The 23,911-nt window shown below is 47.3% G+C and overlaps 1 protein-coding gene across 4 annotated transcripts in view; it reads right to left on the bottom strand.

Annotated features, from left to right (window-relative positions):
• The window catches only part of HIVEP3 (HIVEP zinc finger 3), a 577,811-nt gene that overhangs the window by 45,715 nt on the left and 508,185 nt on the right, over positions 1-23,911 (bottom strand). For all 4 annotated transcript variants that reach the window (XM_060206103.1, XM_016189578.2, XM_060206104.1 and 1 more), the window contains 3 exons: positions 16,385-16,541; positions 8,564-14,178; positions 5,811-5,956 (listed from right to left, as the gene is read on the bottom strand). In XM_060206103.1, the coding sequence (XP_060062086.1) occupies positions 5,811-5,956; positions 8,564-13,627 (5,210 nt within the window). In that variant the 5' untranslated portion in view covers positions 13,628-14,178; positions 16,385-16,541. The remainder of the gene's footprint in view (positions 1-5,810; positions 5,957-8,563; positions 14,179-16,384; positions 16,542-23,911) is intronic.

Genomic DNA, 23,911 nt, shown 5'->3' with positions numbered 1-23,911 from the left:
ACTTGAAAAGGAAGAGAAGATGGGACTATAAAAAATGGGAAATAGATACAAATATAGACAGATATTTGTAGAAATAATAATTAACCAATATCTGCATCCTTGGGAGAACTGCTATAGCTTACAATGAAAAGAATGGAGACCCAGAACTCTGGTAGTGGGAAACTTGAGTAGTGGTACCTCTGTTATCTTGTATTTTTGTAAATCAATATTAAATCACTAATAAAATAAAAAAGAGAGAGAATCCCAGTATTTGAGCTCAGCAGATGACAGGCATTACCAAGGACTGGTGAAGGAAGAAGATCAAGAAAGATGGTGTCCTAGACAACAAGTGGAAAAGTGTTTCAAGGAGGGGAAGGCTCAGCTGGGTCAAATGCTTTGCTAGGTTAGGAATGAATAGAATATGAGAACAGATTATCATCAAATTCTTCAGGGTGATGGACACTATCAACCTTGGAGCAATTTCTGAGGTGTGATGAGCTCCAAGACCCATCTGGAACAGATCTGAGAGAAGATGGAAGGGAAGATGTGGAGGTAAGTTGAATCAACTCTTGATGGAGATGTTTCCTAATGGGAAGCAGGTGACTTAGGATCTTCAGTCAAAGCAGAACTTTTTTTTTAAGACAATTTTTTATTATTTACTTATTTATAAATTTATTAATTTTTTTCCTTTTATTGTCCTTGTTTTTTTTATTGTTGTAGTTAATATTGTTGTTGTTATTGATGTTGTCATTGTTGTATAGGACAGAGAGGAATGGAGAGAGGAGGGGAAGACAGAGAGGGGGAGAGAAAGATAGACACCTGCAGACCTGCTTCACCACCTGTGAAGAGACTCCCCTGCAGGTGGGGAGTCGGAGGCTCAAACCGGGATCCTTACGCTGGTCCTTAACGCTTCATGCCATGTGCACTTAACCTGCTGTGCTATGGCCCGACTCCCCCCCCTTTTTTAATTGGGGGACTAGTGTTTTACACTTGACAGTAGATACAGTAGTTTGTCCATGCATAACATTTATCAGTTTTCCACATAACAATACAACCCCCACTAGGTCCTCTGCCATCATGTTCCAGTACCTGAATCCTCTCCCCCCACCCCCAGAGTCTTTTACTTTAGTGCAATACACCTACTCCATTGCAAGTTCCAAAGCAGTACTCAAGGTAGGAAGCACACATTCAGAAATGCCAAACTGAAGGGCCAGGAGAGAGGCATCTTCTGGAGTATTAGTACTGGGATGTATTAGAGAGGTCACAAGAGTTGGTCTTCAACAGGGGCACAGATAGCTAGTTATTTCCTTAGCTCAGTAATTAAATCTTATGATTGGCAGGGTCTGGAATGGACTCCTTTGGTTAAAGACCTGCAGGTGGCAGATCTGGGAAGCCCTAAGCCAATTACACCCTACTCCATCCTTACTGGTCCAATCTGCAGATGGTTTGCTGTTTCCCTGCTTTGTGCTCCAGTTCCAAGTCAAGACTAGGCTGCTCCTCTGAACCCCTTGTCCACTGCTTATGGCTACATTCTTTAGGAACTCCCTGCACCCCCCCCCCCAACCCCTCGACTCCCTCCTCCACCCCCAGGTGGACCTGGTTACTCACTCTCACCAGATAAACCTGTAATTCTGTTCATATTTAAGTGCTGACACCCTTCTATCTCCTGTTTCCGACTGGACTTGGATAATCACTTTTGGCATCCAGGTGTTTCTTGTCAATTCCAATCACTTCTTCCACACCAGCAATTGGGGCTGAACTCCTAGCACCCCCCCACCCTTTTTGGCAACAACTGGTCTTGGGTGGGGATAGTACAGTCATTACCTTTAGTGAACAATATAATGTGTGTGTATGAAAAGAACATTCTTTTACAAAGAAGCTTTCCTAAAACAGTCAGCGCTTTGGCACCTGCATGGTGAATCCACTGTTCCTGGTTAATTAAAATTTCTTTTAAAAAAGAAAAAAATAGAAGAATAAGGAATGCAGAAAGGCCTGGGGGCCTCCCTAGAGGTCCTCTGAAGGCTGAATGTAGCACAATAGGGGCAGAAAGATCCAGCTTGGGTTTTATTTTAATTTTTATCTATTTATTATTTATAAAAAGGAAACACTTCCGTGGACAGACAACCCCACCAATGTGTCCTGGAGCTCTGATTCCCCAGAACCCTACTCCACTAGGAAAAGAGAGGCAAGCTGGGAGTATGGATCAACCCAGCTTGGTTTTAATGAAGCCTGTAGGTCAAGCAGCAACAAAGGGCTCTGGAATAGAGGTGTGATACTGGCTGGATTGTGATCTAAGATTAGCAGTGTCACAGCATGGATACGGGGGAGGGACATTGAGACATGATACAAGATGAAAAGAGAGATCACATCTGAGGCATGGGTCATTTATGTAGAATACCAAAATGTGAGGACTAATTTTGACAGACTGAGGAGAAGGAGTCTAAGCTGGCACTAAGGCTGTGATTGTGAAGGGCTGTGTATCATTTGATACGTGAATATGGAAGAAAGAAGATGCTGGTGGGGGTGACTGGAGGGCTGATTTGGACCCCACACTGGGGTTCTCCAAGACAAAGATGCCCAGGAGGTATCAGAAGCAAAAGTCTATGGTTCAGGAGTGAGGACCTAGCTGGAGACCCAGACAGACTCCTTAGAAAAGTGATAGAGTTCAAAGGAGATGGGGGACATCAACAAGGGAGAACACTCAAAGCAGGAAGAAATCAGCTCAATCACCTGGTTATATGAGCCACTTTGATACACATCTGCCTTTTCTCTTTTTTTTCTCTCTCTCTCCAGGCACTCCTCAATGCCCTCCAGGAAGCCCCGTCTCCCCAGTCTAGCTCAGGAGTCCCTACCTACACTGAGGGCCTCAGCTCTCTCAGTCCCCCCTGAGCAGTGGGCCTTACACAGTCAGCTAAGCCAGATCCCAAGCATCTCAAGGGCAGATCCATAGTTTACTGCCTTGGCTCACTACATTTTCTGATACAGAGCACCAATAAGACAGAATAAACAGCTCCTCCTTAATGCACTGATGAATGGATTGATTGCTGGTTGGAGGGTAAGAGGACGAGTAAGGACAATTTGACAGGTGGTGAAAAGACCGTGGTACTGGGCTCAAGCAGTATCTCCTTCTCAAGTCCATCTTAATGATTCACTGTTACGAGTTACAGCTATAAGGTCAGTGAGGATCATCTCAGAATAAGTTTCAGGTCTGTCTCAAGCCCCCTGGAGTGGCCATTATACAGCCAACTCTGCACCTGGCTCTTCCTGGCACATGGAACTTCTCCACTCAAGGAGGCAGGTGAGGTCAGGGGCTTTGCTCTGGCCAAATAGGTGTGAGTAGATATGTTGGGCAGAAGTTTGAAGACTGAGTGACAATTTTCCCTCCCACTCCCCTATGTGTCTTGGAAATTTCCATGAACAAGATCTTACGGCAGACTTTTGTTAAACACGTACTGGAGCAAAATATAAATGTCTGTTATGTTAAAAAGGGGGGGGAGTGGGAAGGAAGAAATGAACCTAAGACAAAACCATGGTGACCTCAGATGGCATTTCTGGGTGGGGGTCACCTTGACATTGAGGGTGGGACGAGTGGTTCTCTGGCTGATTGTAATGTGAATGCTTGGAGGGCTAGTCTGGCACTCGCAGAGCTGGAAGCACTGTGGGCTCTTCTCAGCCTTGGCCCCATCCCTGAAATGCCAGAGGTGCTCCCACTCATGTAGCTACAAAAAAAAAAAACCCCTCACCCCCACATTTCCAAACACACTCCAATAGATGTGGTATAAAAGGGTTCACAGAAGCAAAGATGAGAAGTACAATGAGGAGCCGCGTCTGGCTGCAGAAGAAAAGACTATGACCAGTGACACCGCTGGAGTCCTCAGGCTGGATGTGACAAGTTGAGAGAGTGAGCATGACATTTTTCCCCTGATGACAGAGCAGAGTGAGATTATCCTGGAGGGAGATAAAAGGGATGGATGTAATGGTGACAAAATGCTTTGCTGGCCATTTGCCAGCACATTGAATTACAGCCTTTATATGGAGTCGCACCGGATCATTCCATAAGTCAGGCATTACACCATTATCTCCTTTCACAGATTAGGATGCTGAGCTGGAGTGGCAAAGGATGGTCTGAGGGAAACAGAGATAAGGGGGAGAGGTGCCCTGGGGCATGAGGGGCAGATCTGGAAGTGAAGGAGAGATTCTGAACCACAGCAGACAGGGCAGAGGGGGAAAATGGATCCATTCTCTGCCCCGTGTGGGACAGGACATCAATCCAGGCGAAAGTGAAAGGGACTCAGATGTACCCTTTCACCTGTGTGCTGACAGGTGTGCTCTTCTAAACATGTGCCAGACATGACACCATGTGGCAGAGCATCCAGCAGGAACTGGAGTGAGGAGAGGCTCATGTCCTCTGCCCATGAAACTCAGGTTTTGGGAGTAAACAAGGGCAATAGGGCCTCCTCAGAACTACATCTCCAGCTTGAAGCATGATAATACAGGATATCACTAAGGGGGAAGCCCCTGGTGCACCACTGACACTCAGCAGCCCCCCATATCACCTCCTGAATGGGTTCCACAGACATGCCAGAGGGAAGAATTCAAGTGGCTGAAACCTTATGTGGCCTTTAAAGGAATCTAGTGATATAGAACACAGACACACGAGGGCGCTCTAACAAAGTAACGGATTAGAAACTGGTCAGTCCCCAGACGGCAAGAGGATTAGTACTCTGAAGTCTTTGGTTTTGTATTTCTCACTGGACACTTATCAGAACTCGAGCCAAGATATTTCTTTTCCACTGGGGGAGATGTCCTTCATCCTGTAATATGGACCCACATTGGCAGTCTGAGGGAGTCCGGTGGGTGGGCTCTGTACTCCCCAGCCTTATACAGGAATCTGGTATCTCTGCTTCCACCTTGCAAAGCAGGTGCCCATGGGTGCTAGACAATTAGGAGATCCCCAGTGAAAGCCCATACTGGTGGGTGCTCATGGGACTGTCCTCCTGTGGAGGTAGGCTTCCCCCCCATGCTGTTGTCTCTCAGGACTGGGGAGGACAAGGATGGCATTGATCACACCGGGGACACAAACACAGGACCCTGAGACACACACCATGGGTCTGGCTCACAGTGAGTAAACACAGGGCCACACAGAACACAGCTGGCACAAAACTTCCACAAAGCATGCCTGAAACCAGGAGCCATTAGGAGTCCAGGGGGACCCATAATGGCGAGTTCTGAGATACTTAGATCATTAGATTTCCAAAGACAAGAACCAAAGGTGAGAAACCTGGTGTGCTCTTCTAAACATGTACCGGACATTGAGCCGTGGACCCCAGCCAGTCAGATCAAAGACTGATGCAAACATCTGGGTTGGATTGCTCCTTATCAGCCCTGTAAGCTGCTGAGTTGGCCCAGAGGGCCCCCAGGAATGCTTGGGCAGAATATATATATATTCTATCAAGGTAAGTGGTAGTCCAGCAGGAACTGGGAGATTCCCTTTGAACCCAATACAGGGACTAGAAACTCAGCTAGCATCTGATGAGCTGAGGAGATGGAGAGAGACCTGGATTCTTTGGTCCTCAGCATACACCCACTGTTCCCGCCCTACACCCACCAGGGAGTGGAGTAGTCTGATTCAGAGATGGCCTGCAAGTCCCACAAGGGCAGAGTCTGCTGGGAGGCACTACTGGACCTCCAAGGCACCTGTGTGCACAGCACTATTTACTGTGACCCTTGCCACAGACAACACAGACAGACCCACTCCTAGCCTGCTGGCTGGCCAGGCCCACATTCTTACTGCACAGGGACAGACATTGCACACAAAACATGGCTCTTACCCTCCTTCAAAGATTTTGATCCTCGTCGGCTCCCCTCTCTTGGAGGCAGGAGCTTCCTCCTCCTGCTTCCCTCGATTCTCCTCTTCCTTCTCCACTCTAGCTAGATCTTTCTGGCCTTCCGGGGAAACCAGTGAAGGAAGATGTACCTGGTGCATCCATGGGAATGACAAAATTATTGCAGGTTAAGTGATTGTCATACAATGGTGCCTTTGGAAGCACTACACACTCACACAAAGTGGCTCACTTAATTGTCACTCTGCCCCATGAATGGGCATGAATAGATTGTCTTTACAGAAAGATATGCAAGTGACCCCTGAGAAGTGAAATCCCTTATGGCAGGCCAGGCAGTCAGTCAAAATTGGTAGGTCCTTACTGGATCCTTCTAGTAAGCCTGTATTTGCTTTTTCTACTTGACATCAAACTAGTAGTTTGGGGACAGGGTCTCCTTGGTCAGTGCAGCACTCTAAGTAGGATCCACATTTGGGGAGATACTTAACATTGGACAAATAACTGGAGATTTTGTTTTTAAAATTAACTCGTCCAATTCTCTTGTGCAGGTCAGATAGTCATCATCACCCAGGAAATGAGAGGCATTGCTGTAAGAACAGTGCAGGTCTCTTGAGAGTCCTGGGTGAAAGACCCCCTAATTACTCAGCCACTCCACACCCAGAACTGGGCACAGAGAGGCTGTGCCACCCACTGATGGGCATGCATCTGGGAATTTACATTAATGCACCAGAATCCTGTACTTGGGGCAGGAAATGTGTCAGTGACTCAAATAGAATATTCCTAAAAAATGTTTTCAGGTTTCAGCTCATTTTAGGAAAGGATCATACACAATAATTGACCACAAAACTTAAAAAAATAACCTTTTTTTTCTGAAATAGTTTTTCAGTATTCAATCATTAAAATAGACCATCCAGATCATCTGAAAGGACCCTGGTATGAAATCTATCAATAGCTCTGAATCCAGTCCCTTCCATTGGAAACATTACTTAACTTTTTGTGCCTTGGTCTCCTTATCCATAAAATGGTGGTAAAGAATCCTACTTTTAGAGGTGATTGTGAGTATAAGTGTAAAATTTAGCAAAGAACATGACACATTTTAAGTCAGAAAGGAGCTTTAGGCACTCACAGAATTACAGCAGCATCTTGGAAATAGTCACAACCAGTAAGAGACCATAGTGAGCCAATCAGTCACAGTGTTGGTGGAAAACATAGGGATGTCTACGGACAGACAAGGACATTTAGAGAGTAAAGGTGGGAAAACAGTTCTGTGGTGAATATTTAGTTGGACTGAAGACAAGCTCAGTGTAAAAGAACTAAAATCTATAAAAAGAAATGTGCCTGTGAATACATGAGAAATTAAAGGATATTTTTGTTCATTATGACATGTAGTTGAGGGATATTGTTTGTCTGAAGTCAACTTGGAATGAAAAATCTCAAACTTCCTGAACTTTCAAGGAATGGTTTCTTTCTTTTTTTCTTTCTTTCTTTCTTTTTTTTTTTTTTTTTTTTTTACCTCCAGTGGATTACTACAAATCCACTGCTCCTGGAGGCCATTTTCTCCCTTTTGTTGCCCTTGTTGTTTTATCATTGTTGTTGTTATTGTTTATTCCTTGTTGGATAGGACAGAGAGAAATTTAGAGAGGAGGGGAAGACAGAGAGGAGGAGAGAAAGACAGACACCTGCAGATCTGCTTCACCACTTGTGAAGCGAGCCCCTGCAGGTGGGGAACCAAGGGCTCCAACCGGGATCTTTACGCAGGTCCTTGAGCTTGGTGCCATGTTGGCTAAACCCACTGCACTACCACCTGACCCCACAACGAAGTTTCTTATACTGCTCCTGGTGTGACTTCTAGCCAAAGGCAATAGGAGAGTACTTGTGGGCATTCAGTGCTGCTGCATAGACAAGTTCATCTGTGAGTGAGTTGTCACTCACTGGTAAAGAGGGGGCACTGCAGCCCAACTGTATCTGCTGTACTACTTGCAGAAAAGAGGAGTATCTCAGGAGTTGTTTGTGCCAAGTTCTAGAATCTCTGAAAATGGGAATATCTCAAGTGGTATCAGAGGAAATAGTAGACATATATAGCAGGAAGAACAGGGAAACACCCAAAATGACAAGTGAGAAACACATGATAGAGTGGTATAAAATGTTAAAATTGCTTTAGGTATTTCCTTTTTTCTAACTCAGTGTGTGAATTCAAGATCAATTTTGTGTCTTTGACTTTGGAACGGAAGCTAGTAGGAAAGAAACATCACTTCACAGGTTATTTTTCTGAAGTGTGCTTAGATCAGTGGTGTGAGGGACACACTGACAAGACAAAAGGTATGTTTCCTGGTAAGTTGTAGCTAAAAGAAAGTACATCTGTCACTCATGTTTCTGGTTCTGCCAATGGAACATAAGGAAAATGTGACTTTAAAAGCTCAGCAAAGTGGAGTGGTAGTGGTGCACCTGGTTGAGCATATCTTCTGATGCACAAGGACCCAGGTTCAAGCCCTCAGCCTCCACCTTCAGGGAGAAAGCTTTACAAGCAGTGAAGCAGTGTTCAAGTGTCTCTCTTTCTCTATCCCTCTCTAGCTCCCCTTTCTCACTGTCTTTCTGTATCTAATAAATGGTTAAGTAGAAAAATTGTAATAAAAAAGAATATCTTAAAAATCAAAATAGAAAACTTAAAAGCTCAGCAAAGGCTTTCAAAATCAGTGGGGGAAGCAAACAAAACAAAGCCCAAAGGAAAACAAGGCTGAACTTACCTCTGTCATGCGGGGCTTACGGGAGCTGGATGGCACAAGCCTTCCTGTCTCAGGATGCGGAGCTGTGGCCATGGTGTATGTTTCTTTGCTCACCTTCTGCTTAGACCTCAGGAGGGACAAAGCAGCTTTAGTGGAAACCCCCGGAAGGTTGGGGTTGTACAAACTTATGCACCAACCAGCGTAAACAGAGGACCTCCTATCTGCATGCTGGATGTGATTTGGCTTAATGTAGTTTAAATAGCACCAACTGACATTAGTGGTCGTGTGGAGGCTGGGGAACTGCAGTACCTTCTTTGAGTCCGTACCTTCTTGTGACTTGGCTGGTCTGGGGGACATCTCTGATAGAGGCGGCAAACTGGGAGGTGCCAATGGTGGGAGGTCAAGTTGTTCCTTGGAATCTTCTTTCTTTACACTAGGTGGGGCCAGTCCTCTTTGCTGAGGTTTACCAGATGACTGGGCATATTCTTTCAAAGTCTCTGAGTCTGGGGTTGTCACATGGGGTAATGGGAGGAGAGAAGTTTGCTTTGGGTCAGATGAATCTGAAGACAGACTAGACAGAGTTTCTAGCTCCCTCCTGCTCTGGCCCTGGCTGCCCAAATGCGATTTCTCTGGTTTCTTGCTGTCTTCGGTGCTGGTAAGCACCACACTGCACGGTTTTACCAGTTCTAGTTTTTGATCTGCTTTGGAAGCCTCCTCTTCCTTCACTCTTTTTTGTTGCTGGGTTTCCATGGTAAGTTCGAGGCTGCCAGCTGGTGAAAGGACACGTTTGCTTCCTCCTGCTGTGGATGAAGTCCCCTCCAGGCTCAAGATATTCTCTGATGACAGGGAGCTGCCTTTTCGTTCAGGCACAGGTACCCTTAGGTATGGAGTCAGGAAGCCTCTGCTCTGCTCTTCACTGGTGCCAGCTTGGCCAGGTTCAACTTCATACATATCTGCCCCAGATACTGTCACCCCTTTGCATAGGGGCTCCTCAGACTTGGGGAGAGCCACTGTTGCTGAGCTGCCTTGGGACTGGGTGACCAGGATCTGGGAGAGAGTGGTGTACATGGCACTCCCGTAGGAGGGCATGTTGGTCTGAATGCGGACGGGCACAACCAAGGATACCATAGTGTCTGGACAGGTGGGCAAGACCAGTGGAGGGGCCAACGTGGTTGCTGAGGAGCAGACTGGGGGAGCCAGTGGGGGTAGCTGGATGTCACTGCTGTACTCTGTGCTGGGGGAGAGGCCAGTCGTTCCTGTCACCAGTGGGGTCAGGCTGGTTTTGACCTGGGGCAAATGACTGTCCATATCGCCAGGGACCTGAAGGGCATATTGGGATTGCAGAGGCAGGAAGAATCCAGGGGAGAGTGCCGAGGAAGGTGAGTATGGCAAGGAAGGGAGGTATGAAGGAGGCTGTCGGAAGGGGATGCTGGCTGGGTGATGCATGAGTTGGGGGAGGTGGAGCTGACCTGGGTGCAGAACAGTAGGCTGGAGAGGAAGTGGTGGGGTTTGGAACAGGGAGGGAGTCAGTGGGGGCATGGAGTAGGGTGAGGAGAGGAGACCGGACATGGCCTGGGTGGAGAAAAACTCTGAAGACTGTCCTGGCTCCTGCTGCAGGAGGGGCTGGAAGGAGAAGAGTGAGACGGGAGGGGGCAGGTATGGTTTCTCATGCAGGGGCAGCTGGGCAATGGGGTGGTGGAACACCTGCAGAGCCTCTGTGTAGGGTGGAGTGGACCCCATTGGGGGTCTTTCCTGCCCTTGGCTCTTGCCTCCTGGGTGCCCACTGTGTGAAGTGCCCACTGGGGAAGCCTGGGGCAAGGAGCATTTGGTAGAAGGTTTACTGGATAAGGGCTTTGGTTCCTCACTTTCCTGTCTCCCCTTGGGGGCAACTTCTGGCTCAGGTTCTGGAGGCCGGCTTAGAGAAGCCTGTCTCACCAAAAAGCATTTTCTTCTCTCTGCTGGGGCGGCTGGGGCCACTGGAGCCACTGGGGTTGGTGCAGGAGGGCCTGCCAAGGATAGGCTGCCATAGTCAAATGATTTGCTGCGTGTCTCCGCCATGTGGGCAGCATGGGAAATGTTGGGGCTCTGCTCTGAAGCGGACCTACGCATCTCCCGGGCATGAGGGTGATGGCTGGGGACAGTCAGCATATGGGTACCTGGGGTCTTGGATCGGGTGTCTGACGAAGGCCCAGGAGTCTCAGCTTTGCCATGGTCGTCCCTGTCAAATGAGGCTGAGCGGCTGGACCCACTCAGAGACACGCTGCTTTCCTGGCTAGGGCTGCGGGACAGAGGCACAGAGGACTCGAAGCTGGACTCCCCTGATGACTGGGCCAACTCTGCCAGGCGCAGCCTCTTCTTCTTGGGTGGCAGCTTCTCAGCCGGGAGCTGGGCGAGTGTCTGACTGCGTTGGGGCCACTGGAACTCCTCTGTCTTCTCGGGTTCCTTAGCCGGAGGTTCAGGCTCTGTGTCTGGCCGGTCGGGCTCCTCAGTCACCAGGATCTCAGGAACCTGGATGTTGGGCTGGCGGACCAGTTTGGGCTGCAGGGAGTGAGTGGAACGTCCCTGTGAGGAGACGGTTGGTGGGGGTGATGAGAACGGAGCTGGAGTTTTGTCCTCTCCTTCCAAGCCACCAGGCTGCTCCAGAGAGTCCGACTTCTCAAAGGAGCTGGTGTGCTGGATGACAGAAATTTCTTTGGACGTGGTCCTTCTCTCCTTCCCTGACTCTGAGCCAGACTCTGGCTTGGAAGTTCTTGACTGGAAACCTGGGAGTCCCTCCAGGGAGGGTGTTGACTTGCTTGACTCTGCTGGTGACTTGGTGGATTCTAGGGGCACATTCTGAGCAGAATCAGATGGCCCAGGGCCACCAAACTGACTCTTGGTGGCTTCAAAGGCAGGTGGCTCTTCCTCATCGCCGAGGCTCTTCTCTTTCCTCCTCTTCCTCAGAGGCGTGAGCTCCAAAGTGGTCCCCAGTTTGTAGTGCATCATCTGGGACCAAGGCTCATGCTCAGTCTGGCTCTTGTCGGCCTCCAGGGGTGGGTGAGACCCCACAGAGGTGGGCTTCGCCATCTGTAGCTCCGAGCAGTAGTACTTTTTGTGGGCTTCATAGTTGTCCCTCTTCTTGTACCGAGCACCACATATATTACATTCATAGATCACCCCTTTCGTCTTTGGGCCCTTCTTGGTCTTCTTGGTGAGTTCGCTGTCTTTGGGCTCTGGCTCGTCTGTGGGTTTCAGGGTGGTGTCTCTGCTACTTGGCCCCGGCTCCTCTGAACTGTATTCTCCCCCCAAAGGGAGTTCGATGGCCGGCTGGCGCTTGAGCATCCGGGGGTGAGAGGTAAAGGCTGGAACACTGCGGCTCAGGGCCTCGGGGTCTGCAACGTGGTCATCAAAGGAGTAGCTCCCCCGGAAGGTGTGGTGGGGAGTGCTGAGGGTGCAGGTGGCAGAAGGCATTGAGTGGCTTCTCAGCAGAGGCACAGGGGGGGCTGGGCTGGGCTGGTGCTGGAGGCTCAGCAGTGACTGTTCCGGCTTCATTTTCTCCCCGTGGGACGCCAGGGGCTCCCGGTAGAGGCTGGATTTGGGGGACTCCATGCTGCTGCGTCGGGACAGTGAGCTCCGCCTGGGCTTCACGCTGTCTATCTCGCTGGTGTCCACCACGGCCTCGTTGATGGTGATGAGCTTGGTGATGTGCTCGATCACCTGCGTCCGAGGCACAGACAAAGGCACCAGGCTGGGCTTGTCTTCACTGGACAGGGGCAGCAGGGGCTGCGTGGAGGTGGCCGTCAGCATGGAGGTGCGCTGCCCGATCCTCCCACACTTGCCGAAGATGATTTCGGCGTAGGACCTGGCGTTGGTGTTGGGGGGGCTGGCCTGCTGCTCTGCACTCTCAGAGCGGGAGAAATACCCAGATTCCGTACTCCCTTTGCTGCCGGGGCTCAGAAATGCCTGCTCGTCCATCACCTTCTTCCTCTCGCTCAAGCGAAGGGCCAATTTCTGCTTGATCGTGTGGGTATCTTCAGGTTTATGGCTCAGGGGGTGTTCGGAGGAGGGTTCCACAAATGGGGTGGGGTCCTCCAGTGACGGTGCTGTGCTGGACTGGGACAGGGAACCACGTTCGTGACTGGACCCCTGGCTCCCAGAGCTGTACAGTCCGCTGGACAGGAGGGGGTGCTTCGGCCTGGGGGAGAGCTCAGTGGGGTGAGCTGAGGTGGTGCCTGTTTCCTCTTCTGAGTCTGTGCTCTCTCCCTCCGTGGGCTCTTCAAACTCTTCCCCGGGGATCCTCTCCATCTCCAGCCCTGGGGGGTACATCTCGCTCCCCATCCCTGAGGCCAGGCCTGCCTTGATTCGGTGGGCATGGGACTTCCTGTGCTTGTACAGGTTGCTCTTAGTTTTGAAGGAGAAGCCACAGGGGCCACAGGGGTAGGGTCTTTCCCCTGTGTGTGAGCGGATGTGTTTCTGAAGGACGCTGGGCTTAGCGCAGGGCCGGCTGCAATACTGGCAGATGTACTTGCCTGGCTTCTGTGGTTTCCTCTCCTTCTTGTGTGCCTCCTCCGCAGGCTTCAAGGTAACCTGGGAGGGACGGGGAACATAGACTTTGGGAATGCCGGGCAATTCCTCAGGGGGAACAAGAGTAGCATGAGGAGGGAGGAGCTGACTCTGAGGATGGAGCCCAGAGGTCACAAAGGAGCCTGAGGGCCCGGGTCTCATGGGGTCAACCAGCTGCCATGTGGACCCCTCCAGAAGGTGTTCAGGTTTGCCAGGTGACATAAATGCTGGTGTCAGAGGGTGCTGGGACAGCTGTGAGAGGTGGACAGAGGCTTCAGCAGAGGACCTCTTGAGGGGTTTATGGGGCTGGCCTGTTTTCTCCTGAGAGCCTTCCCGAAGAACTGACGAGAGGCCTGGGAAGGGCTGCGGGGCTAGGAGCTCTTGGAGGGGGCCCTCATGGGTGGTGGCCAAGCTGCTGCTGCTGCTGCCTGGATATGGAGTGCTGGATGGGACACTGGTCTGAATGGCCTCTCCTTTGGTCAGCCGCTTCCGGGGACTTCCCTCAGTCTCCTTGGTGCCCTTGATGCTTTGTTCAGGATCCATGACCTCCAGGGAGACTCAGGATGCTACTTAAGGAGGGTGGGAGTAGGCTGCATTTATGAATAACCAAAGTGTCCCAAGGAAGGGTCAAGCTTTGACCACATTTGGTCAAGAGCTCCAGAAACCAAACTCAAGACAGCTTTAGGGGTTTCTGCCTTTTGTTTTTGATTTTCTTTGCAAGTGTCACTGGCTGTGAGTGGACTCCAAGCAGTTCATCAGGGCCTGAGGTGCTCACATTGGTGAGGCATGGTCCTCTACTCTGCAGACAGAAAAGGCACCAGTGCTTTCTGTCTGAGCCTCTGCAGCAGAACTGTCAGAAGAGGTGTCGATGTAGCCATTGTATTGTTTCAGTTGGCAGTGGCGAGTGGCCTCCTACGAGTCCCCCGTGTGCTATGAGAGCTGCTGAAGGCTGGGCATGGAGGTGTGCATGGCCCGGTCATCCCTGGTCCCGGCACAAGAGAAGCCACACAGGATGCCAGGGGGCCTCCGTCTCTTTCCTCCCCGTTTGTCCCGTGTTGGAGATCACTGGCCTCGGAGGGGGAAATCACACTCTTCTATGTGACAAAGGTACACACATATACATACGAGAGAGAAATTAAGAGAGAGAGAAAGAGAGAGAGAGAGAGAGAGAGAGAAGTTATTGGAATCTGTTCATCTCACAACTTGGATAGCTCAAACTATCAAACCCAAAGAGACCCCTGAAAGGCTAACCACAGAGACTCAGTCTAGTTAAAGTCCCCAGCCCTGCAGCCAGCAGTGATTCCTCCTTCACCTACATTTGCAAGAGCGTGGGTGACTCAAATGTCACTTGTGGCTCTGAAGACTGTCCATGGGTGGCATCTGAGCAGAAGGAAGGGTGGATAGAGATGGGACTCCAGGCTCTATGAGCAGTTCTGGGTAGAGGTCAGCTCCTTACACCTCAGCTGCCTAATCTAAAATGTGAGTGACACATTCCTGCCTCAACTGTATCCCAGTGCCGCCTGTAACAGGCCTCATAGCAGGACAGATGTGGATGGCACTGGAAAGATGCTGGCTGGTGATGTGGCCAGCTCAGGAATGGGTGCCAATCAATGACCCCTGGCAGAGCTTTCCAAGAGGTGGATCATCCTCAGGTTAGTGTTACTCTTTTGAACACTGGACTCTCCAGGTATCCAGGGGGGTTATCATTCATAGCTCTTAACCCCTTGCTGCCCCTGATTCACAGTAAAGCTGTCAACATTGCCCTAGGTTGCAGGGCTCACATGTAACACAGTCATGACCATCTGATTTTCGAAGCACTCTCAGACAGTTTTTTTTTTAAAAGCATTACAACCATTCCTGGCCGAGCCAGTGCCCCAGTGTTAGCCTGGAAGTAGCTCAGAATTAGGAGTCTTGCCAAGCTGAGTGGGGTCCCAGATATATGAACCCTCTTAGGGTCAGCCAGCTCAGGCAGTCTAAGCTTCCTTAGAAGGGCATCTCAGGACTCTTTCTTTTCCTCAGAAGAATGGTCAGGATTTTCAAGATGGCATTATTAGGAACTATCCTGCTCACCCGTCTGACTCTCCAGAAAGGAAACAAGGGTGTGGCTAGCAGAGATGGTGGCCTGTGCTAAGATCCCTTGCTCCAGCACCTGAATCTATGATTCCTATAACCAGACACTTCTCAGGTGTCCATCCCAGGTGAGAAAGTGGCTGGGTGACAGGTTTCTCTGTAACCTTCCTCCCTCTCCTGTCAGTATGCTTGTCCCTGGCATCCTGACTCCAGGCTGCCTTTTCCCCCCCCTAGATCATGGTTTTCATCATGTTTTTGCTGACACAAGCCTGGTTTTTTATGCTTTTATACAATTCTCAGAAAATTAACACATTGGAAAGACTGAAACAATTGCTTCTCAAATAGCATATGCTTAGACACTGTGATGTCCTGTGGAAGGAGTGTGGCCCCATCTACTAGCTGACAACCCTAGGTGTGCTCATTTTGTGTATCCTTTCCATCTTGATGGTACAAAGAATCAAGTGTAGCCATCACATAATCATATTTAAAAATGAATTCTAAACTATAAATGAATAGGAAAGCTAGAATATTAGAATAACAAATGTGAACAAGGGAAATTGTAAGCATGGAAGGAAGTTAGGGTTGCTGGGAATGGAAAGAAAACTGGTAAATTAATCATAAGGGCTTACAGTGTTACTATCCTTTAACTGTCTGTTTAAATCTGGGCCTTCGAGTGGCCAAATAAAAAAGGAAGATATGGGCAGAGGAGATAGCATAATGGTTATGCAAAGAGATTCTCATGCCTGAGGCTTTGAAGTCCAAGACTCAATCCCCAGTTCCACCATAAGCCAGACCTGAGCAGGGCTCTGGTAAAAATAAATAAATAAATAAAATTAAAAAGAAAAAAAGCAAGATATCGGTTCATTATAGAGTCCTCAGAGCTGGAGAGGAAGAAATATACTTGTTTATTTCAGGAAGCAACAGACTACTTGAAAAGAATGTTTTCATGTACTACTTCAGATTAGGGCAGCGGATGGTGCACAGTGTCATCTATGTCTTTAAACGATATTCTGTCAGCAAGTACTGTGACTACTTTTTTCGGTGGAAGGTTGCAGTTCAACAAAGGCCACTATCCAAGCAGCCAAAGGTGGTCATGTAAGACATGATCCAAACAAAGACATTTTGGAGTATAAAAGGGACATTGTTAATCTTTTGCAGAAACAATAGGAATAAACCAGGACTGTCCCAGGAAACTTGGGACAAATGATTCTCTGTAAAATCAGTATTTACCTGGTGACCCAAATCTGGCACATGTGTCGTCTCTGGGGCTCTGACACAGACTTTTGATCTTTGCTATGAGGACTAAAGTTGCACCAGGGTCTCCTAATGGATTCTTGGAGATCAGTTGTCTAGTCCAAGCCTCTCACTTGACAGATGAGAGTGAAACCTAGAAAGATGATGAGAACTTTCTTACAAATCACACAGTGATGGTGGCAGAGCTAGACTACTCTAGGGCCAGGGCTCACCCCCTACTTCTATAAATAAATTTCCCATTCAGAATGCATCAGAATGGGACCACAGTCATTGTAGCCTTTCCTAATGGAAACTGGTCTGGTCTGGGGATATGATTGGATTCCTGGAGAAGAATGTCAACAGATGTCTGAACAGCCAAGGTGGAACTTTCATCTCAGGTCTTAACCATGCTGTACCATCTGGATGGATGAAATGAGGAGCCTAGCTCAGGTGGTGGAGTCCATCCTGCTGATAATCCCCCAAGGCCTTTATCCAAGTGAAGGGAGAAGGGGAGAAGTGCTGAGTCTTCTAAAAGCCAGGGAAGGCAACTCTCTTCTGAGAAGATGGAGAACTGTTCTCGGGGACCCATGGATCTAGCTGCTCTTGTGTCGAGGGGAAGTCTTTGAGTGCCATGTATGAACAACAAAGGGTTGGCTATACTTACTAATACTATTAACTCTTTCTTGAAAGGATCTCAAGATAACCCAATATTATTAGCTACTGGCAAGCCATGTTTCTCCCAATGGAGGGAGAGAACCCCAGGGCAAGACTGGCTGGGGAACTGTCATTCTGAGCCAGGACCAGTTGGCTAAGAGGCACCCTACATTGTCGAGTCCTTTGAGTCTTCCTTCACTGAGCCATAAGGCTCTCCAGGGGTAGGTGGGGAAACACACAGTGGCTGGGTTTGAAGGCAATTCTCGGGTCATGTGGGAGGGACAGGATGGATAAGGGAGACAGTCAAGTGACTGTTGTGTCATCTGGTAACACTGAGGCAGCACCAGCTGTCTAGGGTCAGTATCTATCACCTGGGACGTGTGCTCACCGCTCTGAATGAGGAAGAACTGTCAGTCACATGATCACAAAGGCAGTGAGACCTGTGAGCCAGAAGGCTTCCCTCTTCACTCTGCATAGTGGGAGCTTGAGGCATGATAAGCATCTCAGAATCTGGAGCACTTTTCTACCATGTCATAAGCCTGACATATGGAAGCTACTGGATATGGAAGCTGAGCTGTCCAATATGTTAGCCAACTGGTTCTCTTTGTGGTCTTAAGCTGTTTTCCAAGTCAGGCCTTAGTTCTTAAGATCTTAGGTTCTGAAACTCAAAGAGCAGAGGAACCAGAGGTAGATATATGGGCAAACCTTCAAGAATGGACAGCTCAGTTTTGAATTGTAGTTTAGTGTTGTATGCTTTACATTGGGTTGTTCTAGCTCTCCCCTGCCAAGAAAATTGGATCAATCCTGCTAATTTCGCAGGCCTGCTTGGCCCCGCCCCAAAGAACCCGGGGAGGGTTCCAGAGTTCCAGAGTTCGAGAGTTGGAGAGTTGCAGAGTGAGAGAGTGCTTGGCGCCGTCGCGGGGGAAAGAGGCAACAGAGTTTTGTTTGGTGATTAGTTTGGGTTAGTTTATGAATCGTTGTACCTGAATAAAGAAATACAGCTTCCCTGCCCAGCCGTATGTCTCTGGTTGTCTCTGTTACCTGCCCGTGAAGCTAGCCCGGCCAGCTAGAGCCTCCGAATTTTAACAACAGTTCAGAATGGCACAATAATAATAAAAAACTTTTTTTTTTTTTTGCCTCCAGGGTTACTGCTGGGGATCTATGCTGGCACTACAAATCCACTGGTCATGGTAGCCATTTTTCCATTTTGTTGGATAGGACAGAGAGAAATTGAAAGAAGAGGGGAAGATAGAGAGGGAGACAGAAAGACTCTGAAGACCTGCTTTGTCACTTGTGAAGAGTCCCTCCTGAAGGTGAAGAGCTGGGGGCTCCAACCTGTATCCTTGTGCCAGCCCTTGTGCTTTGTACTATGTGCGCCTAACTGGGTGCACCACTGCCCAGCCTCCAAAACCTTAATTCCTTACAAAGACCAGCTCTAAACACTGTGACCAAATGAGAGAGACAGCTTTTTTTTTTTCTGCTATCTGAGCTTCTGATGGTATACATAGAATTTTAATATACATTTGAAAAATAAAAAGATATATCTTCAGAGAATGAGTGAGGACATATGCAAGTGTGACTAGTGAAATGAGGTCAAAAGTTTCCCTGATGGGACTCAGTTGCTGAGCCAACAGAGGCCTGAGCCACAGATCAAAAGGAGGATGTATGTCATCTGCAGGTGCTAGTAGAATGATTTTGGGGTGCGTGTTGAATGCCACATAGGTCATAGCTTAAAACAATGAGGAGGACCAGTAAAATAGCTCACTTTGATAGTGCACTGCTTTGCCTCTTGTACAAGCCAGGTTCAAGCCCAGCTTTCATTACACTGAAGGAAACTTCGCTGTGGTTCTCTTTCTATCTCTATCTAAAAACAAGCACACATCAAACAAGCAACAACAAGAAAAGTGTTGAGAAGAACTTGAGGTTCAGCAACTAGTAAGAAAACATACTAGAAAACTCAGTTCTCACTTCCAGAAGCTTCCATAGGTTTTGCTCTTAGGATTGTTCAACAGAGAGAGAACAGTGCTGGGATTGGGACCATGACAGCTTCTGGGTCATGTGAAGTGATAAAGGAACCAACAGAGCAAAGTAAAGAAATGGTAAAGCTCTGAAATTGAACTCAGGAAGCACCTCTGTATCTGAGGCATCAGGACTACATGGCTGTAGTCCAGGTGGATACTGTGGAAGGCTTGACCAGGAGGGAAATCAGAAGTAGGTTCTATGAAATGGACAAGTACACCAGTTCTGGCAGGAGGTCAGCTTGAATCTGCCTTGGCATAAAGAAGCCTGAGTCACCATTCAAGTTAGATAAGACTCTGAAGTGAGACAGTGTCAGAGGCCTCATGGCCATGTCTGGTCAAACTTTACTGATGGGTATAAAATGTACTGATGTTAAAACACCAGAATACTAAACCTTCCTTCTCATTTCAACAGCCAGGCAGGAGACAAGCTATATATGCAAATACATATTCATACACACATATAAATATATATGGAGTGTGTGTGTGTGTGTGTGTGTGTGTGTGTGTGTGTACACACATATCACCAAGGCTATTGCTGGGGCTCAGTGCCTACAAGACTCCGCTGCTCTAGGTATTTTTTATCTTTCTTCTAGAGGGTAAAAGCCAGAGAGATATGGGGGGGAGAGGAGGGGAGACACTGCAGCATGCCTCCATTGTTCATGAAACTTCCCCCCCCCCCCGCAGACATTCCTCTGTGGTGCTCAGATACAGTAATGTGTGTATTCTACCAAGTAAGCCACCTGCCAGCACCTCCCAAGCTGCAAATATTTTAATAACTCAATGTAACACTAGTGAATCTAGTACTGTACTGTGTGTGTGTGTGTACTCATACACACACGTGATGAAGCAGAATTCTTCACCTGTAAAGAAAAGTAAAAGCATGGGGCCAGGCAGTGATGTACCTGGTTGAGTGCACACATTACTATGTGCAAAGATTCAGGTTCAAGCCCTCAGCTCCCCTCTATAGGGAGAAGCTTCATGAGTGGTTAAATAGTGCTGCAAGTTTCTCTCCCTCCTTTCTCCCAATCTCTTCTTTCCCTCTCAATTTCTTTCTGTTTCCATCAACAAAAGAAAGAAAAATAAATAAAGATGTCTAATAAAATACTAAACAACAACAGCAAAAGTGAAAGTGGCTGTGGGTTTTGACAGTGGTGAAATCTGAACAGGCTAGATAAGAGGACAGGGCTAGGCAGACTGATGGGACCACAGAGGGAAGTGTGGCTAGGGGCAGGTGAAGACCGAGAACAGGCTTCTGACTGAGGATGGGGAACGTGACAGAGACTGAAAAGGTCTCCCACTAGTTGCCCCCCATTCTTTGAGTAATTGAAGGCCCCCAGTTTTGGAGGCCTTCCAAATGACCCCAGTGTCCCCCAGTGAGATTACTTTGCAGTGGATGCCAGACAACATGATGTGTGTAGGTCAAGGACAGAAAGAGATGTGCTTGCCTTTACTAGCCCATTTTCTCAGGAAGGAATATGGAGGGGACATGGTCTTGAGCGAACTCAGACCACATGCACAGGAACAGGACCCCACAGAATGATCAGTGGGACAAGAAGACTGGATGATGGCATGAAGCAGAGTCACCTGCTCCCAGGAGGTAGACAAACATGCCTCTTAATCTTGTTTTAAGCCACTTTTACTTGGCCCCCTTTGCAGCAGTCTGACAAATAAGCTACATCTTGCAGAGGTTAAGGGTACAATACTGGTCCTGGGAGAGGCTCAGAAGAGCTTGACAGAGCTCAGGCTTAGAGATGCTGGGCTGTAGGGAAGGACAGATAGGGGGTGGGGGGGGCACATAAATGAGAGGACAGACATCTGCTGTGAGGCAAGTGTGCAGTCAATCAGGCAACACAGCTCTGATTCCCAAGGCAACTTCACGATCCTAGATAGCCCGCATTTCAAGGTTTATTTATTTGTTTATGTATTGAATACTTATTTACTTATGGAAGGGGAGAAAGAGAAAGAACCAGAGCACATAGATACCATTTTGGCACATAGATACCAGGGATCAAACTTGGGATCTCCTGCTTGAGAGTTTAATGCTGTGCTGCCTGGGGGCTGGATCCACTCACAGAAAACAGACACAACCTAGAGCCTGAGGGATAGCCTATGCTGGGAAGAAATTTGTCACTAATTCTATAGGTCCTCTAAGAAATCTATGATGTCTATTGTGTGTCATGCCTGTGGCTTAACCAGTTCATCAGTACCTTCCCAGCAAACTTTTCTTCTGGACTGGGCAGAGACAATTCTTACTTATCTCTATATTTCTAGAGCCTGGCACTGGATACAGCATTGAGCATTTAAAAATATAAGCACCGGGGACTGGGCATTGGCACACTGGGTTAAGTGCACATAGTATGAAGTGTAAGGACCTGCACAAGGATCCTGGTTCGAGCCTCTGGCTCCTAACCTGCAGGGTGGCTGCCTCACAAGCAGTGAAGCAGATCTGCAGGTGTCTTCCTCTCTCCTTCTCTGTCTACCCCTACCCTCTCAATTTCTCTCTATCCTATCCAAAAAACAAACAAACAAAAAAATGGCCAGAGGAGCAGTGGATTTGTAGTGTAGGCACCAAAATCCAGTGATAACCCTGGAGGTAGTAAAGAAATGAATGAATGAATGAATAAGTAAATAAATAAATACAACTACTATGTGCTCACATGATATCAACTACTAACATACTGATCTTCACATATGTCCTCTTTCTAGCAGATGAGAGAACTGAGGTTGAAAAAGGTGAAGCTAATTGCTTTAGATGCTAGGAAGAGTAGAAGCAAAATTTAAGCCCGGAACATAGAGGCTGCTACCACCTTGAAAACCCCCCAAGAATTCTCACCTCGCTCACAACAGCCCAGATGGATTTCTGCCTTTCTCTGGAGCACCCCAGACAACCCAAGACAACTCAGGTTAACTGTGTCCATCTCCACTGTACCAAAGTAACTTTTCCTCATGCAAACCATACTACAAGGTCCTTACATACCCTCAGGGCCAAGAGTGTCTAGGAGGAAATTAATTCCTTGCATGATTGTGGTCTTTATATTATTACTATGCCACCTTATCCTCCTTCTCAATCTCAAGGCCTAGTAAGGACTTGAACTTTCCACACACTAGTCAAAAGCAAACCCTACTCATAGCAAAGAGAAATCTAGGGCATCTGGGGAGCTATACCTGCTATCGTCCTGTTTCCCCTCAAGAACGAAAATGAGCTGAGATTAGAAGCTGTAGTCTAAGTTCAGTGAGAGCTTGATGGGACCCAGAAGCTTATAGTTAATTAGCTCACTAAACCAGCCATTTCTATAAATTTACTGATATACTCACCTACCTCGTTCAGTCATTTATTTATAAGTGCCTTGTCCCACTAAGTTTTAAAAGTGACTTCAGGACAGAGAACTTGGGGAATACTGGAACTTGACCTGCTTATCTTAAATGGTCCAGGAAGTACTAATGGGTGAAAAAGTGTATGGAAGAAGACAAAGCCTGAAATAAGAGGTGGGAAGGATTGGGCAGACTCATAGTCTGCCAGCCTCTTAGCACTTAAGAAAGACTAGCACTTCCTAAGAAATGCACTCCACTTTGATGGCCATTGTCTGCTCTCTCACCAGTTCCTACCAGATTTCTGGCAGTTCTCCGGTGATATTTTGTTTCTATGCAGATTATACAAAAGGTAAAGTCACTATATGCTTCCTAGGTAATTAGGATTTTATTTTCTTTATTGAGGGGGATTGATGGTTTACAGTTCACAGTAAAATACAATAGTTTGTACAAGTGTAAGATTTCTCAGTTTTCCACATAACAATTCAAGCCCCTCTAGGTCCTCCTCTGTCATCATGTTCCAGGACCGAAACACCCCCACCTCCACCCTAGAGTCTTTTACTTTAGTGCAAGATTTTTTTTTTTTAATTCTAGTATGAAGAGAAATACGTAGAACACACAGGTGATTATAGAATGAATTAAGGTAAAATGACCATGGAGATTGGGTGACATAAACAGTTAATTTGCAAAGTAGAAAGTGACAAATGTTAGAGGCTACTAGGTAGGGATTTCTACCATTCTTTCCCACCTGGAAAACTAGACATAACTATACTTACAATGACATAGAGTTATAATATTCACTTTGTAACTCATTTTTTCATTTTTTCACTCAGTCTGCAAGTATTACATGGGTCTTCTCAATGTTAGGCCAATAGTAGGAAAATGGATACCAATTATAGATCTTACTATAATGCTACAACAATTAAGACTGTGGTATCAACACAAGAAGAGACAAAAGTCATCAAAAGAAGAGACAAAAATCATCAAAAGAAGAGAGTAAGGAAATGGATCCCCACATATACAGTCTCCTGATTTGTAACTACAGTGCATGTGAAAAAGAAAATGACTAACCTTTCAATAAATTACACTGAAGAAAGGAGTGGTCACATGGAAATAATGAATCTTGGCCCCTACATCATGTATGGCATACATAAAAATTAGTGCGAAGAGCATGACTGACATAGAATCCAGAGAAGAAACAATAAAGCTTAGAGAAGAAAACATTTTTATGAAGATTCTTTACACATGAAAGTTCATGAAAAGCATAACCACATAATTTAAAAGGGAAGGTTGGGTAACTTGGATTATTAAAATGAATTTTTTCTATTAAAATGAAAAATCTGTCCATCAGAAGATGCTAACAATAAAGTAAAAAGAAGAGACCACACACTTGAGATAAAATATTCACAATATAAAATCAACAAAGGATTCATCTGGAATGCAAATGAATCCTAAAAACGACTTTTTTTTTCTTTCTATAAATGACTATTGAAAAGGCAGACAACTCAATTCAAAATGACTCTTATGCCTGTGGCTCCTA

Source organism: Erinaceus europaeus, chromosome 13 (assembly GCF_950295315.1).
Source record: "Erinaceus europaeus chromosome 13, mEriEur2.1, whole genome shotgun sequence".
NCBI classification, from domain to species: domain Eukaryota; kingdom Metazoa; phylum Chordata; class Mammalia; order Eulipotyphla; family Erinaceidae; genus Erinaceus; species Erinaceus europaeus.
The sequence above is the reverse complement of the archived record's forward strand: the minus strand, read 5'-3'. Positions and strand labels throughout refer to the sequence as shown.